The sequence below is a fragment of the Heterocephalus glaber genome, unplaced genomic scaffold (genome assembly GCF_053883595.1).
Source record: "Heterocephalus glaber isolate CG9 unplaced genomic scaffold, H.glaber_assembly_v1.0 deba00001452, whole genome shotgun sequence".
Classification (NCBI taxonomy): domain Eukaryota; kingdom Metazoa; phylum Chordata; class Mammalia; order Rodentia; family Bathyergidae; genus Heterocephalus; species Heterocephalus glaber.
The window spans coordinates 25,829,923-25,847,032 of NW_028258302.1; the positions used below are offsets into that span (position 1 = coordinate 25,829,923).

The window sequence follows — 17,110 nt, forward strand, 5'->3', positions numbered from 1 at the left end:
AACCTGCAAGTGTCCCTCCAATCCTTCCTCTAAACAGGCAGCAGTGGTGCTGCTTGCTGGGCTCAGATCCTACTGTCTCTCACCTGTTGTGGCCCTAACACTTCCTCTGGGCTGCTGGAGGTGTGTGCCCACCTCCAGTATCCCAGGGCACCCCAACTCTGCCTACTCCCTTCCTCCTCTCCTCTGCTCCTCTGCCCAGCCCCTCTTCCCGTCCCTCCACCCAGCCCTTTGGATGAAGGCATGGATCAACGCTCACCCTACCTCTATCTCCAAACAGAGCTTCCTGTGTTCCCTGGTAGATTTCTGGCTCTATTGTCAGTCCTCCAATGGGTGGCCCACATTCTCTCTCTGACCAAAGACTGGACCTGCTCTCTACTGCCCAGAGTCCTGTTGTCCCCATGCTCCTGATGGGGCTGTGGTTACCTGGAGACTCAGAGGAACCCACCATGGAAACTGTTTTTTAGAGCCACTTCTCACCACAGACTCAAGGTCAAGACTTCTGGCTGGACAAGCACCCAGGAGCACTTTCTTCCCGAGATGCTCAAAATCTCTTGGAATCTCTCCCAAGAAGTTCCCCTGCAACCCTGCACATCACATCTGGTGTCCCTGAGGACAGTAGAGGCAGAAACATCCTTCTCCAAGCTCCCATGTACCCCCAGTCCCAAGGCAGCCCTCTCTCCAAGTGTCCTGATCAGCGACTGATAATGATTTCAAGGTGCTCAAAGAGAAGAGTTCAAGTCTCGGGAAGTGCAAACATGTTCACAGTCCTTCCTGATGGCTTGGTGCCCACCAAAGCTTTCTTTGTTCTCAGATGACCTTTCCTTTGCTGTCTGAGGCAGAGTCTTCCTCTTAGCCACATTGTCACTAAACTCTCACTTAGGTACATGCAGGCCTAGGGTAGTTAATGTAAAGGACCAAAACAAATGCATTTATCTCTGGTCAAAGTCTAGACTCTGTGTCTGCTCCATTAGCTTACTCCTGGTGTGTTCAAAAAGACAGATGAGATCTGAATCTGCCCAAGAGAGAGACGTGATCTAGTACTATAATAAAATCAGGGTGATTCATCAAGCTGTGAAAATCCCACTTGGAGAGGATGGGGTGGGTGGAAGGTCGGGATCCCAGTGTATCACTGGTATATTTGTTTCAGAGTAGTTGACCCAAGGCTTCTATAAGCTCCCATACTCCAACAGCACACTGGCAGCTTTAAGCCTTCTAACAGTCTTTTTCTTGGGGGTTGCCTGATGACTCATGCAGAAGCCCCTCCTTTCCTTCTTGCACAGTGATTTCTGTGGTAGCTGCACTCAGTCAGGAGCCAGCTGCTGGCAAGGAACACGTACAGGATCATGTTTTCCTTCTGATTCAGAGAAACCCATAACTGCCCCATTTCATCTGGGAAGAGCTGTGCTGACCGAAATGGCTATCTGGGCGAGAGCTTGGGAACGTGGATGTGGGGACTGGAGTCTTCTACATTTAGCAGCTGCGTCAGAAAACCACACTGGGCCAAGTGAGCACAGCTCATGTGAAGCTGAGGTGATCGACTATCCATAACCAAGATCAAGACCAAACTGAAAGGCCATGGCAGTCCCAGCCACATGCTGGAAAAGAAAAGGTACATTTGAGGTTTTATTCTTCATGGAGCTTTTTTAGCAGAGGTCACCTTCAAGCAGGAAACCCACTAGTCAGTCCTTTCATTACAGCATTTTCAAAGAGAGAATCAGGAGTAATGTGGGATTGCTGACTTATTACCCTGGGCCATTTTTCTTCATCCTCAGCCACACCCACTGTCATCTCACCAAAGGCAGACACTTTCCCTCTGCCCATGAGTACACCATCAAGGGTAGATAGCCAGCTCTGTGGCTGGCCACCCTGGTGCCACTTGGGGACTTGTGCAATAAAGGTTTGGCTAAGACCTTTCCTTTCATAACAGCAGCTACCTGTCCATTCTGGACCCATATAACCTCAAGTCAAAAATGTTGACCATGTTGGAGCCTCAGGATGATTTATTGTTCCTGTGCCCCATCTCTACTACACAGGTGCCCATGATGAGGGGAAGCCCCAATGGCTCCAGCTAAGTCCATTAGGGCAGTGCTTCTTTGCCTCCATCACAAGGGCCAGAGGCAGCAGCACGGTGGGATGCTGAGAATGACCTCCCAGCTGGAGGGATGTGTGTGCACGAGAGGAAGAATCAGAGGTGGCCGAGGGGAGAAGATGCCACACCCAAGTGTGGGACATGAGCAGAGTGCAGGGATGTTCTTGATGCTAGAAGCTGCCTGGAAACTGCCCGGCTCATTGGAACTAAGGACTTAGACCAGAGGCTGATCTGGCAATGTGAGCAGGACACAGCTCTCAGAGCTTGACCCTGAGTTTGGGAATTTTAAATCTTTCATTTGATAACGCACATCCAAAATGGGACTTTGCACCAGAAAATAGGAACTCTTGTGTCTTCTAAAGATAAAGACATGGTAACACTAGCAACCCTCTTAGAATGGCTGAGAAGCAGCCCCAGGCACTTGACTATGCTGGGCCCTGCTTCAGACCAAAGATTTGCTTCTTCCATTGACTGGCTTTTTAATCTTAAACCACTTCCTCTGGAATCAGATGCTTTCCATTTTGTTTAAGTAATATTTGAATTTTCTTTATTCAGCTGCCTCTTATTAGGGTTGACCATATAAAACAAGGCTATGCCTAAGGATTGGTGTAGGCAATGCCGAATCACCCCAGGAAGAGAGGCAGAAATTGTGTCTCCCCAAGCCGAGTCCTTCTTTAAACATCTGTTTGTGACCCATGGGTGGGAATTTATTTTCGTAACATTGCTGATTCTTGGCCTTGGTAGTCAAGGAAAAGCAATGGTGAGTTTTGTTTTTTTAAGCCATATGATTGGCCAAGGGAAAAAAGAAACAACTTTTTATTGCTCAGAAAGACATGCCAAAGACAAATGTTTTAATTCCTAGTGTTACTAAATAAGATAGAGCAGATGCACTAATAAGAAATAGCAAGAGTGACATCAAATGTTATATATAATGCATTCTGCCCAAGGGACTATTGGGATACACACTTTCCACACAATAATTTACTGTCAGGCTCACTATTGCTAGATAAAATAATAAACTATCTTCCCCTTTCTAGGAATGAGAGGGGTCAAGGTATTTCTCCAAGGTTACACTGCTAGTGAATGGCAGAACTGGGATTTAAACCTAAGCCATTGACCAGTTCAGTTCATACTATTCCCATATGCCCACTTCTTACCAGTCAGCCTTGGAAAGAGTACCTTCTTCTGCTATAAGGACATGTGGGAAGACTGCTGCTCACAGCCAGGGCTGATGCCACACTGCTTCTTCCAATGCTTTAAGGACCCAATGTGGTCCTATTGCTTTTCCTTCACACACCACCATTGGTGAAGACTTCTTGAGGTCCAGTTGAGGTCCAAGGGATGTCACCACCACCAGCTGCAGATATCCCCAGGAGACAGATAACCAGGGACTGGTAAGGAATTCTCCACCTTCAGGCTAAGGATGGGCCAGTGCCCACCACTCTGCCCATAAGAGATAGCATAGCCTCTTTCCCTTTAAGAGCCTGCAGTTGAAAATATTCAATTTGATCAGCCCAAGGGACTATTGGGATAAATTGTTTTCCCCGCTGCCCTTGATTCCCCAAGCTCACTTGAGAGCCATAAAGGAGAATTACTCTTGCAAAGGAGAATGAACATAACCACAATGTTGCGTTGCTGGATTCCACTAAAACCATCTGATTGTACTAACACCTGCTCAGAAGGAAGATGGCCACCCCTTAAAAGGATTAAGGGTCTGGTGAAAACAGACACAGACATGCCAACATCTTACTGCTAAAACTGTGCCATGGCTGGCCAGCATTATATGAAATTTAGAGGGCCCAGAGATGTCCTGGACCACAGTTCTTGACCTCAGGAAGCTCAGATTCTAATACAGAAGATGTCAGTAAACAGAAATTATGCAGGTTAGCTTCTGATCTGCGGTCCAGGAACAGAGCAGAGCAGCTGCAGGCCAGGTCCTGAAGCCTTGTCACCTTCCTGTCCCCTCCTCTCTTCTTCCCTCCCCCTTGAGCTGGGTCTAGAATCCTGCAGCGTCACCAAGACACATTGGACAGAACAACTTTAGTCTTTCTCATCAAGCAAAGTAACACTGCAGAAATGCTTTCTGCCCAAATGAGATGAGCTGCAAATCAACTCAAGTGACAAGGGGAGCTTAGCAAGTCAGAGCCTAGCACAAGAGACCATGTCCCAGGAGCTGTGGCCTGCAAGTCACCAAGAATGCCAGTCCAAAAGATGAGTCAAGAGCCCTTAGCAGAGATGTACCCGAGTGCCAAGTCAGAGAGGGGCCAGCCAGACACACTGAGGTCCAAGGAGAAGACAGACAAAAGAAATTATTCAGCTGCCACAGTCAAGTGTCCCCCAGGTTGAGTTTCCACTGCCCATCCTCTCAGAGTCACCCACCATCCTCAGTATGATGTGGGAAAGAGCCAGAAACCACAGTGATGCTGGATGGTGTAAAGTCAACCAATGTCCCACCTGGGAGTGTGGCTTTCCACCCACACCAGAGGGAGGCCGGGCAGCAAGGCTGGAGAATGGCTACCTCCACTGGTCACACCTGTCTGCCCAGACTAACTTCTCACCTGCTCCTTGGGGCCACTGCCAGGGACAAAGGGGAGTGTGGGCTGGGGGATAGAAAAGGACGGGGACTAATGTCTCCATAGGATCAGTCTTCAGGTGTGGCCCGAAAGATGTGGAGCAGGCAATGGAATTGAGGCCATCAAAAGATCCTGAGAGTCGCTCTCTCCTCTACACTCTTTCTTGTACTGGGGATTGAACTCATGTCTTCGTGCTTTCGAAGCAGGCGGTGGAACCACTGAGCTAAATCCCCGGCCCTCCTCTACACTCTTGAGTAAGGCAAGACACAGTATTAAAAACTCATTGCAAAAAAATAAATAAAAACCAGTTGTGGGTGCACGCCCTACCGAGGTCCTGAGTCTCGCAGAAGACACCGAATCACCCCGCTGCAGACAGGCAGGTCTGCCCACACCCTATCGAGGTCCCCAGTCACACGGAACACATGCCAAATCAGCCTGCTGCAGACAGGCAGGTCTGTGCATGCCCTACCGAGGTCCTGAGTCATGCGGAAGACACCGAATCACCCCGCTGCAGACAGGCAGCCACCTGATTCCACACTACGAAGACGCAGAGGACACCAGACCAGCAGACCAAGGTACTGAGTCCCACTGCTCCTGGTCCAGAGGAAGGGGCTTCCTGGTCACCATCCCTCCCACTGCTCCCAGCCCAGAGGAAAGGGTTTTTGGGCCACCTTCTGTCCCGCTGCTCCTGGCCCAGAGGAAGGGGCTTCCAGGCCACCATCCCTCCCACCGCTCCTGGGCCAGAGAGAGGGGCTCCTGAGCCACCATCCCACTGCTTCTGGTCCAGAGGAAGGGGTTTCCAGGCCACTATCCCTCTGGCTGCTCCCAGCCCACAGGAAAGGGCTTTTGGGTCACCATCCCTACCGCTGCTCCTGGCCCCTGTCCCACCTCACCCAGCTCAGAGGAGGTAATCTGTGCAGGTGCTAAAAGCCCCCCGCCCCAGTCAAAATGAGAAAACACATAAATAAGTCTCAAAACCAGACTTCCAGGTCCCCTACAGCAACCCCAAAGGGAAATGACATGGAACACTCTGATACTCAACCACCTGGACCCACTGAACTGGCAACAAAAGGGGATCTGGAAAAAATGAAATCAGAAATAATTTCTCAGATAACAGGAGAAATTGCGCCCCTAGTGCAAGACATGATTAATAAATCTAGAGAGGAGCTCAGGAACATGATGGAATCCCAACATAGGAAACAAATGGAATCCATAAAACAGATGCAAATAGATTTCCAGGACATGAAAAACTCCATTGAAAGTCTACACAGCAGAATGAGCCAATGTGAGGACAGAATTTCAGATATAGAAGATAAGATTGCAATTAGTGACCAGGAAAAGAAAAATTGCTTCAGAATTATAAGGAAACATGAGAAATCAATCCAGCAGCTGCTAGATGATGTAAAATAGAATAACATAAGACTGATTGGGCTCAATGAAGAAACAGGAGAGAGTGCAGATGACATAAAAAATCTCTTCACAGAAATAATGGCAGAAAACTTCCCAAGCAGGGGAAAAGAGCTTGACATACAGATAAGTGAGGCATATAGGACTCCAAATAGCCTTGATCAAAAAAAATCTACACATAGGCATATAATTGTTAAGATTCCAGAAACTCAACAGAAGAACAAAGTTCTCCAAGCAGTCAGAGAAAAGAAACAAATCATATACAAAGGAAAGCCCATCAGAATCACAGCAGACTTCTCAACACAAACCATCAAGGCAAGAAGAGCTTGGAGTGACATATTCCAAGCTCTAAAAGAAAACAGCCTCCAACCCAGATTGATGTACCCTGCAAAACTATCTTTCAAAATGGATGGAGAAATAAGATACTTTCATGACAAAGAGCACCTTAGGAACTTTGTGAATACCAAACCAGCACTCCAAAGAATTTTACACAATGTCCTAGAAACAGACATTGAGGATCACAACCCCAGGAAGCAAAGCAGAATGAACCCATCTGGCATGACAAGAAATTAAATGTAAAGGGGGAGAACCCAACAAAAAGAAAAAGTCATGGCAATGACAAGTCAATACATTTCAGTTATAACCATCAATGTTAATGGTCTCAATTCACCAATCAAAAGAAATAGAATGGCAGAATTGGTCAAGAAGCAAAATTGAACAATATGCTCTATACAAGAAACACACTTAATTCAAAATGAACCTCATAGACTGAAAGTTAAAGGGTGGAAAACAATACTCCATGAGACAGGATCCCAAAAAAAAGCAGGAATAGCTATCCTCTTGGCAGATCAAGTAGACTTCAAACCAACACTGATTAAGAGAGACAAAGAAGGACACTACATCCTTGTAAAGGGAAGACTCCAAGAGGAAGAGATGACAATCATAAATATCTATGCACCAAACACTAGGGTGCCCAACTATATAAAACAATTACTAACAGACATGAAAAGTCATATATGCACTAATACAATTGTAGTGGGGGACCTCAACACTCCACTGTCACAAATAGATCGACTAGACAAAAAATAAGTAATGAAATACTAGAACTCAATCAAACTCTTGAACAAATGAACTTAACAGATGTTTACAGAGTGTTCCACCCTACAAAATCAGAATACACATTCTTCTCAGCTGCACATGGGTCATTCTCAAAAGTAGACCACATACTCACACATAGAACATGTTTAAGTAAGTACAAAGGAATTGAAGTTATCCCCTGTATATTATCAGACCATAGTGCGATGAAACTGGAGATCCATAGCAAAAGAAACTGGAAAAATTTCATAAACACATGGAAATTGAACAACACACTTCTGAATAACCAATGGGTCACAGAGGAAATTAAAGAAGAAATCAGACAGTTCCTTCAATTAAATGACAATGACAATACAACATATCAGAATCTATGGGACACAATGAAAACAGTCTTACGAGGGAAATTCATAGCAGTGAATATGCATATTAGGAAAACAGACTGAGCCCAATTAAATAACCTGATGCTGAACCTCAAGCTTCTAGTAAAAGAAGAGCAGGACAACCCCAAAGCTCATACAAGGGAGGAAATTATAAAGATCAGAGGAGAAATCAATGCAATGGAGACTAAGAAAACGGTACAAAAAATCAGTGAAACCAAGAGTTGGTTCTTCGAAAGAATCAACAAAATTAACAAACCTTTAGTCAACTTTATCAGAAAAAGGAAAGAAAAGGTCCAGATCCATGCAATTAGGAATGAAAAGGGTGAAATTACAACAGACCCAGCAGAAATCCAGAGGATCATCAATACCTACTTCCAGAACCTATACGCCAATGAGATGGAAAACACAGAAGAAATGGACAGATTCCTAGATACATATGAATTACCAAAGTTGAACGAAGAAGACCTAAAAATTCTGAACAACCCAATATCGACCAATGAAATTGAAAATGTAATTAAAAACTTATCAACTAAGAAAAGCCCAGGCCCTGATGGCTCCAGTGCTGAATTCTACAAGACATTTAGAGAGGAACTGCTGCCACTACTGTTTAAACTCTTCAATGAAATTGAAAGGGAAGCAATACTCCCAAATTCAGTCCTGGAAGCAAGCATCACCTTGATCCCCAAAGCAGAGAAAGACCCAACTGAAAAAGAGAACTATAGGCCAATCTCACTAATGAACATAGATGCAAAAGTCCTTAATAAGAAACTGGCAAATACAATGCAGAAGATCATCAAGAAGATCATACACCCTGATCAAGTGGGATTCATCCCAGGGATGCAGGGATGGTTCAACACATGCAAATCAATCAATGTAATACACTATATCAATAGAGCCAAAGACTAAAACCATATGATTATCTCCATAGACACAGAAAAAGCATTTGACAAAATCCAACATGCATTTATGATAAAAACCCTACAAAAAATTGGAATAGATGGTCTCTACCTCAAACTGATAGAAGCCATCTATGAAAAACAAACAGCCAATATCATACTAAATGGTCAAAAACTGAAATTCTTCACAGTAAAATCAGGAACAAGACAAGGATGTCCACTATCACCACTCTTGTTCAATATAGTTCTGGAAACATTAGCCATGGCAATTAAACAAGAGAAAGAAATAAAAGGAATAAAGACAGGAAATGAAGAAGTCAAATTGTCATTATTTGCAGATGACATGATACCCTATATAGAAGACCCCAAGAACTCCACCAAAAGTCTTCTAGACTTAATAACCAAATTCAGTCAAGTAGCTGGTTACAAGGTCAACACACAAAAATCAATAGCTTTCCTCTACACAAATGACAGACTCACTGAGAGAGAAATAGGGCAAATAATTCCTTTCACAATAGCATCCAAAAAACTGAAATACCTAGGAATCAACCTAACGAAAGAAATCAAAGACCTCTTCTCTGAAAACTATGGCACTCTGAAAAGAGAGATTGAAGATGATATCAGAAAATGGACAGACATCCCCTGATCCTGGGTAGGAAGGATTAATATAGTGAAAATGGCCATACTTCCAAAACTGCTATATAGATTTAATGCAATTCCAATCGAGATCCCAGCAGCATACTTCATAGACCTCGAGAAAAAAATCCAAAAATTCATTTGGACCAAGAAGAGACCCAGAATAGCAAAAGCAATTCTAGGTAACAGAGACATGGCAGGGGGTATCACAATCCCAAACTTGAAACTATACTACAAAGCTATTGTGATAAAAACAGCATGGTACTGGCAAAGAAACAGACTTGAGGACCAGTGGAACAGATTACAAGATGCAGAAACAATGCCAGACACACTCAGCCATCTCATCTTCAATTAAGGAGCCAAACACCCTCACTGGAGGAAAGATAGCCTCTTTAATAAATGGTGCTGGAAAAATTGGGTTTCAACTTGCCAAAGATTAAAACTAGACCTGTATCTCTCATCATGCACTAAACTAAAATCAAAATGGATTAAAGATCTAAATATTAAAATAGAAACTCTGAATCAGTTGGAACAGAGGTTAGGTAGAACCCTTGAAGACATCAGTGTAGGAAAAGATTTTATGAACAAAACCTCAGTTGCCCGTGAACTAGCACAAACAATCAACAAGTGGGATCTCTTCTTATTAAAAAGCTTCTGCACAGCATGAGAAACCACCAGCAGTGTGAAGAGACAACCCACAATGTGGGAAAAAATCTTCACCTGCTCTTCCTCAGACAAAGGTCTACTATCTCGAATCTATAAAGAACTTTAAAAGATCAGACCTCCCAAATTTAAAGACCCAATCCAAAAATGGGCATCTGAAATGAACAGAAATTTCTCAGACAAAGAAGTAGAAATAGCAAATAAATACATGAAAAAATGTTCAACATCACTGGTCATTCGAGAGATGCAAAGGAAAACAACGCTGAGCTTCCACTTCACTCCAGAAAGAATGGCTGCTATAATGAAATCAACCAATAACAAATGTTGGCAGGGCTGTGGGGAAAGAGGAACCCTGTTCCACTGCTGGTGGGAGTGTAGACTGGTGCAAGCACTGGAAATCACTATGGAGATACCTCAAAGAACTAGGACTGGAAGTCCCATTTGACCCCACTAGTCCACTACTGGGGACCTTCTCCAAAGAATTAAAAGACTCATACCACAGTGATATATGTGCACCCAAGTTCATAGCAGCACAGTTTGTAATGGCTAAAACTTGGAAACAGCCCAAATGCCCATCAACTGGAGACTGGATAAAGAAAATGTGTTTTTTTATGAAATGGAGTACTACTCAGCCATAAAAAATGAGAAATTAGAGACATTTATAGCTAAGTGGATGCACATTGAGGCAATACTCTTAAGTGAAATAAACATGTGTAAATACTGAATAGTTTCTCTGGTGTGAGAAACTGAAAGTGTAAATAAGGACTAAATGTATAATAGGTAATGTGAAATAGGAAGAAAAGGGGCAAAGGGGAAGGAAGTGGGAGGGCTAGGGGAAAGGATAGAAGGGAATGGGATTAATATGAGAAAATGGAAAAATAGGAACAAAATCTTTGTAAATAGGGAGGAATAGAGGGCTTGAAGGGAGGGCTGGACAAGGGTGAAAAATAAGAACCAAGAGAGACTATGTAAAGGTGCAAATTTCCAATGATGAATGTCATTATATTGTATACCTAAAATGTACCAATGATTAGAATGAATAATCGATAATGTAAAATAGGAAGAAAAGGTCCAAAGAGGTAGGGGTAGTGGGAGGGGCAGGGGAAAGGAAAGAAGGGAAAGGAAAAAATGATGAGAAATGGAAAAGATGGAAATAAAGTCTTTGTAAATAGAGAAGGGTGGAGGGGGTGAAGGGAGGGCTAGGAGTGGGGAAAAAATAAGAACCAAGATGCATTATATAAAGGTACAATTCCCAATGAGAAATGTAATTGTGTTGTATACCTACAATGTACCAATAAAAGAATTTAATACAAAAAAAAAAAAAAAACAGTTGTGGAAGGTGTGAGATGGCCTTTTTTGAGTACAGGCTTTGAGGTTGGTCTGACTAAAGTTTAAATCCCAGCCCTGCCAACATCAAAGCCTCACCTGTTAAATAGGAACTGCAGCCCTGCCTGCAGGAGGCCATGGAAAGGAAGCAAACAGGATCTGGTCTGGCTTAGGAGCCACAGATCTGGGCACATGGCCATGCTTGTTAAGACACTCAGATTCACTCAAGGGCTTCCTGGTACACATGTGAGGTACTGTGGGAATAGCAAGGGAGGACGTGAGAGAGATCAAGGCTCGGGGCAGCACCAAAGGTACCACCAAGTAAGCATGAGATGGAAACAATCTCTCAGGCCTGAGACCTTGTGCACTGTCCCACTAGAATCCTGTCTGCTCCACTTTGTACCATGCATGTTGGTCTGGGCAGGACCTGAAAAGATTGCCAACAGCCAGATACTAAACATATTTAGCTCTATGAATCACATGGTCTTGGTCACAGCTAGTCATGCTAGCGTCATAGCATGAAAGCAGTCATGGACAAAATACATGTGAATAGGGATAGCAATACGCCAATAAAACTATTTACAAAACCAAGTGGTGGGCCGAATTTGGCCCTAGGACTATAGGGTCCCTGATCTGCGATCTATGCCTTTAGAGTTTATGCAGCTTACACAACCAGCACCAGCTGAGCTCAGGCTCAGGGAGAAAGAATTCCACATGCTTTCCATGACATAGAGGAAGACTTGTTCAGAAACAGCATCATTGCAGAGTCACATTGTGCCTAATTTCCCCAGTATGGTTTATGTTCATCACCAACTACATCATCATCCCCTTGAGTCAAGGCCACACCGAACTCTGCAGCTCCTGTTGTCCCTGGCACCGTGCAGGGTCCACAGTGGTGCCCTATGAATATGTGGGACCAACAGCTCCATCTCACCTCCCAGGAGAACAGGCTTGGTTAACCTAGCTGCCGGGCCGGGAGCCTGCAAACTGTTTGCACACCCATTTAAGATCTCATTTGCAATACTAACAAAACTCCAAATGGCTGACTAGAGACTCCCAGTGTTTGGCCTCAGTCCCTTCCGCCTCCTCGTCAAGTGCACTCTTTTGACTTAGAGGTTAATTATTCTTCTTTTCATTCCTTCAGGGACAGTGGTCTCCTGGGGACCACTGGTCACTGTTCTGCACATTTGCATTGCTCTCCTGCCAGCCATAAAGGATTTTTTTAAAGGAGATGGAGGGTATTGTGGCCTAATTTAGGCCTGGTTGCTTCCAAATGAAAGAAGATGAGGCCAGAGGGGAGGCATTTTAGAAATCCAAGCACCTCCCACTGTAGCCTCAGAGCAGTGAGGGGCCCTGAAACCCAGTCCAAGAAAGCCTAAGTCTTTTCGGAGAAGGCAGCACAGGACAGGCAGAGCCTGGCAGACAAACCAGAATCAAAGTGGAGGTGCAGGAGGGGCCCTTTTATTTCCATCTTCACTTGCAAAGGTGGCTGTGCTTCTCTCTGAAGACCCAGGCACCCCAAGTAGCCCACAGAAGGATGTTTTCCATGCTATCTTATTTCGCCTTGGCAGTGGCCTTATGCAGGAGTGCCTTACAGCTCCACCGTATCGATGAGGAAACCAAGGCACGGACAGGCTAAGTAACTTGCCTGAGGTCTCACAGCTTATAACAAGCTAGAACTCAAGCTCAGGCCATCCAGTTCTGAACCTCCACTCACCCATGCCACAAACTGCCTGTCTGGGCCAATGCACCCCGTCTTCGGACCCAGCTCCAGTTTGTACTCTCCACTGAGCTGTCCTAAGATGAGGGTAGATCAGGCAGCCCTGAGTCCAGTTGTCTTGTTTTGTAGCTGGAAGATGATGCACCAGGGAAGAGGTCCTGTGTCCACTAATAAAGGCATACCCACTGACTCAGGCTCCAGACTCCTACTACAGTGCTCTTTACACCATCTTCCTGAGGCTCAAGGCAAAAAACATGACAAACACTTCAAAGTCCCAGGAAACCATCAGAGGATGTGTGCTGCTCCTCCCAACAGAAAGCAAAAAACTCCAAAAAAGCAAGGGAATAACTGGCTCTTATCTGGCTCCCACGAAGTCAAAGGCATGCACCACGCATGCTTTGTGGGCTCCATCTCAGTGACAGTGCCATCAGCCCTCACCTGGCAGCTTTGTGACCAAACACATCCCAGCAAGACGGCTGGCCTGGGGGAGGGTTACAGGCCATGCCCATTCTCCTCTGGGGTATAAAACAGGAGCCATTTGGAAGACAAACAGGAGCAAGGGCTCCAGTGGGATCCCCCTATCCTGAGCAGCTAAGTTAGTCCAACACCACCTGGCCAGGCACAGCTTCCACACCACTGGGGGGCAGAAAGAGGTCTGCTGACAGCAAGACAACTACTCTAGGACCCTGCCTGCACCCCACAGATGGCCACGGTCACCCGTCACAGAATCCCAGAGAGCCAGAAAGAAAACAGATCACGAAAGATAAACGGGGAGCCTCCGAATTGTGCTCCATGGCCCATTCAGTCTCATGGCTAGTCCTAAAAACTTGAATGTTTAAGGTGATAAACGAAAAAAAGGTCCAAAGATGAAGGAGTGAAGGGAGGGGAAGGGGAAAAGAAAAGAGGGAAAGGAAAAACTATGAGAAAGGAAAAAAATGGAAATGATGTCTATGTAAATAGGGAAGGTCAGAGGGGGTGAAGGGCGCACAGGTAATGGGGAAAAAAAATAAGAACCAAGATATATCATGTACAGGTACAAGCACCCAATGATAAATATAAACGAATTGCATACCTAAAATGTACCAATAAAAGAACTAAAAAAAAAAAGGATGACAAACGCCAGGCAGTCATGTCACTGGCTAGTCAAGCCTCATATTCCCAGCTTCCTCAGGAGAGCAAGGAGGCGCACACACGCGCGCGCACACACACACACACACACACACACACACACACACCCCTCCCTCTGGGTACCTCACACACCATTCGAGTCCTACCTGCTTCCATGAGCTGGCACTGCTGACCAAAGACGTGGGAGAAGGTGACTGGGCCTGGGGCAGAACCGGATGCTGCCAGCGTGGATTCCATGGTCTTTTGGGGTCTTTGGTTGTGTAGCAGTGTCCAGACCTCAGAGTGTCTAATCAGAGGACTTTGTCTCTGACCCAGGAACTGTAGATTTGAGGGTACTTGTCACCTCCAAGAAAATGTTCCCGTCCCCAAAGTTTACAGTGTTTCTTCCTCTTGCCCCCCTTTCCTTGCAGTTTTTCTCAAACACCAGCCAGGCGAAAAATGGACCCCTAAGGCGCTCTGCAAGTCTGGCGCAGCTGCAGGAGTTGGATGTAAAAGACAGATCTAAGTTTCCCTCACAGAGTTGATTTCTCTTGTCCAGGAAGGGTGGCTGGGACTTGCGCCTGCCTCCCCTGAGGCCGTGGGAGAGGTAGAGCCCCGGGTCGCTGCTCAGCCCGGCTCCCCTGGCACCCGCGAGAGAGCTCCAGCCCAGCCGCGTCCCCGCGCCAGCTGCAGGCACAGCCTACCCAGGCTCCGCCGAGTCTCCTTCCCCGGGAGGAGGGCAGGGCAAGAGGCTCCTCGGGCTCCCCCGGGAACTGGCCTCGCCGGCGCCGCCCCGCTCCCCCGCAGCGCCTGTGCTGGGCTCCTCGGTCCGCTTTGAGAGCCGCGGCCCAGAGTCCAGCGCTTCCGAGGCGACAGCTGCAGCCAGGGGAGAGCGCGCAAGGCGCGTGTGGCTCGGTCGCTCTGCAGTTTGGCTGCCCCCGGCGGCCCTGACTCATCCTTCACTCCTGCGGATGCCTTCGTCCGCTTGCTTCCTTCGTCCGCTTGCTCCCTGCTCCTTGCAGAGCAGTGAGGAGCCCAATGAGAGGAGGAGAGAGGGCCCCTGCTGTGCCCTACTGCAGCGGGCGCCCCAGCCCACGCCGCCACCCCTTTTCCATGATGCAAAGCCGTTACTTGGAGAGATCCTGGATGCAGAAGGAAGGGCTAACTCAACCCAGCAGGCTCCTGGGCTGGTGTAACCGCTTCATGCCCACAGCCAAGGAGTGCCAAGCACAGGAGACCAGGAGGCTGGCAATAAAGTCCAACGATCAAGACGAGGAGAGAAGAAAGACGACACACATCCCCGGTGACCCTGGAGCGACAGAGACGCACAGGTGCTTCTCTTGGCCATCCACACCCTGCGCTGTGTGTAGAATCATGTCTGTCCCTGCTCAGAAAGGAAGGGGCAGTTTCTCTCGGGGGGGGGGGGGTACCGTTTTCATGATCACAACAGCTGCTTTGGGGGGGGTGCCTTTATTTTGCTTTCCTATCTGCCGAACACAAAGGTGCTGACTTGCTAGACACCACCCCTCCTCCCACGAACATTTGAGTGATATCTCTGTGGATTTGGCCTCAACACTCGCAGGACGCTGGCCATCAGCTCCTTAGGTGGAACCGCAGGTGTCACGAGCCAGAGCAGGAAAACACACCTACAGCAATCAAAGCACCTGTGCCTGCTTGTCTCAGAAAGTTTGGTTTGAAGCCATTTGCCTATTCTAGATTTAAGGTCCCAAAGGTAAGATGCCAACTGATTTGGTCCCCAAACCTCCCAAACAAGCTGTTCCCATAGAACCACTTGACCAGCACAGATACACAGCTCAGTGATATTTTAAGGGTTACCTGGGATGGATAAGCCAAGCCAGAGAAGCTTTGAAATACTTCCAAGAGTTCCAGTGAAGTCTGACTTCATGTGTGTGGCTTAAAGTGATGATTTAGCAAACCTTTTCTTAGGGTGGAAGAGGCTTTTCTCCAAGTTATGGAATTATAGAACATCAGAGTCCACTCTCTCTGACAGTGGCTCTGAAATGATCAAAGGCTGAGGCCAGGCAAAGACCAGACTCTTGCTAACTGCAAAAGCCCACGAAGAAGGGGAAATGAACCAGCTTTCTGGTGGTCGTAGCTACAGTGATTCCCAGAAATGGGCCACTATGCCACTGCTAAGCCACCTTTAAAAATCCAAGGTAACCTTATGTGCTAGTTCAACCTGCAGGTGTCTTTTGTTTAGCAAACCATGTTTTCCTCCCTTCTTTGTACACCCAGCACCCTGCTGCTCACCACTCCATGGTGACTCATGTAGTAAATTCACCACACTTGACTTCGTCTGCTCCCATAGCACCAGGCACCTGCTGCCAGGCCCTGCTGCTATAAACAACACTGTAATGCTGCTACCCAAGCTCCAGGTCATCAGGCACTGAGAAGGAACAGAGGCACTCAGAATGATTATACCAGGATGAACATCATGAACCTAGAGGGTGGGCCAGCACGAGGACTTCCCTGCTTATGTACTCTGGAGCAGCATGAACACACTCCAAGATAAACGCAAATCTGAGTTCATCAAATGCTTCCAGGTACTACCCCAGAGTGGCTGTGCTGGGTTATACTTTCAATAGTGCTGCACATGATATTGTTACTAATAATGCACCCAGTATTAATACTCCCACTTTTCAACATCTTGGTTAATAACTGTTGGCAAAAATCTAATAGATGCAGCTCATTATAGCTTGTTCCTTTGATTTACCTTTCCATGATTATTAGAAAGTTGAGCTCTTTTAAAGCTGACCTAGTGCTGGGTGTGATGGTGCACGCCTGTAACCCTGGCACTTGGGAGGCTGAGGCAGAAGGATCACCACAAGTTTGAGGCCAGCCTGGGATACAGAGTGAGTTCAAGACCAGCCTGAACTACAAAGTAAGACCCTGTCTCAAAAAAAAAAAAAATTGACCTTCTTGGGAGAGTTCCTCTTCATAACCTTGTCCCATTTTTGCAGTCATTTTCCTATTTCCTGGCTTATGGATTTATAGGAGTCCCTTGACTTTGCTAGATATTAGCCACTTACTCATGTGGGTTTTGCCAGTGTCTCCTCTCAGGTGGTCATCTGACTGATAACTTTGTTCATTTATGGTGTCTTTTCTTGACTAGAAACATTTAATATCAGAGTGGTCAGATCTGGGGTGCTTTTGACTTCTAGACTGATTCGCGGGTCTCGCTTAAATAATCCTTCTCT

General features: G+C 46.2%; 1 protein-coding gene across 1 annotated transcript in view; it reads right to left on the bottom strand.

The window, feature by feature from the left end:
- Positions 1 to 15,076, bottom strand: part of Kazn (kazrin, periplakin interacting protein) — a 1,072,553-nt gene extending 1,057,477 nt beyond the window's left edge. Inside the window, exon 1 of the mRNA XM_004850318.4 lies at positions 14,060 to 15,076. Coding sequence (XP_004850375.1) covers positions 14,060 to 14,150 — 91 coding nt within the window. The 5' untranslated portion in view covers positions 14,151 to 15,076. The remainder of the gene's footprint in view (positions 1 to 14,059) is intronic.
- Between the last annotated feature and the right edge of the window lie 2,034 nt (positions 15,077 to 17,110).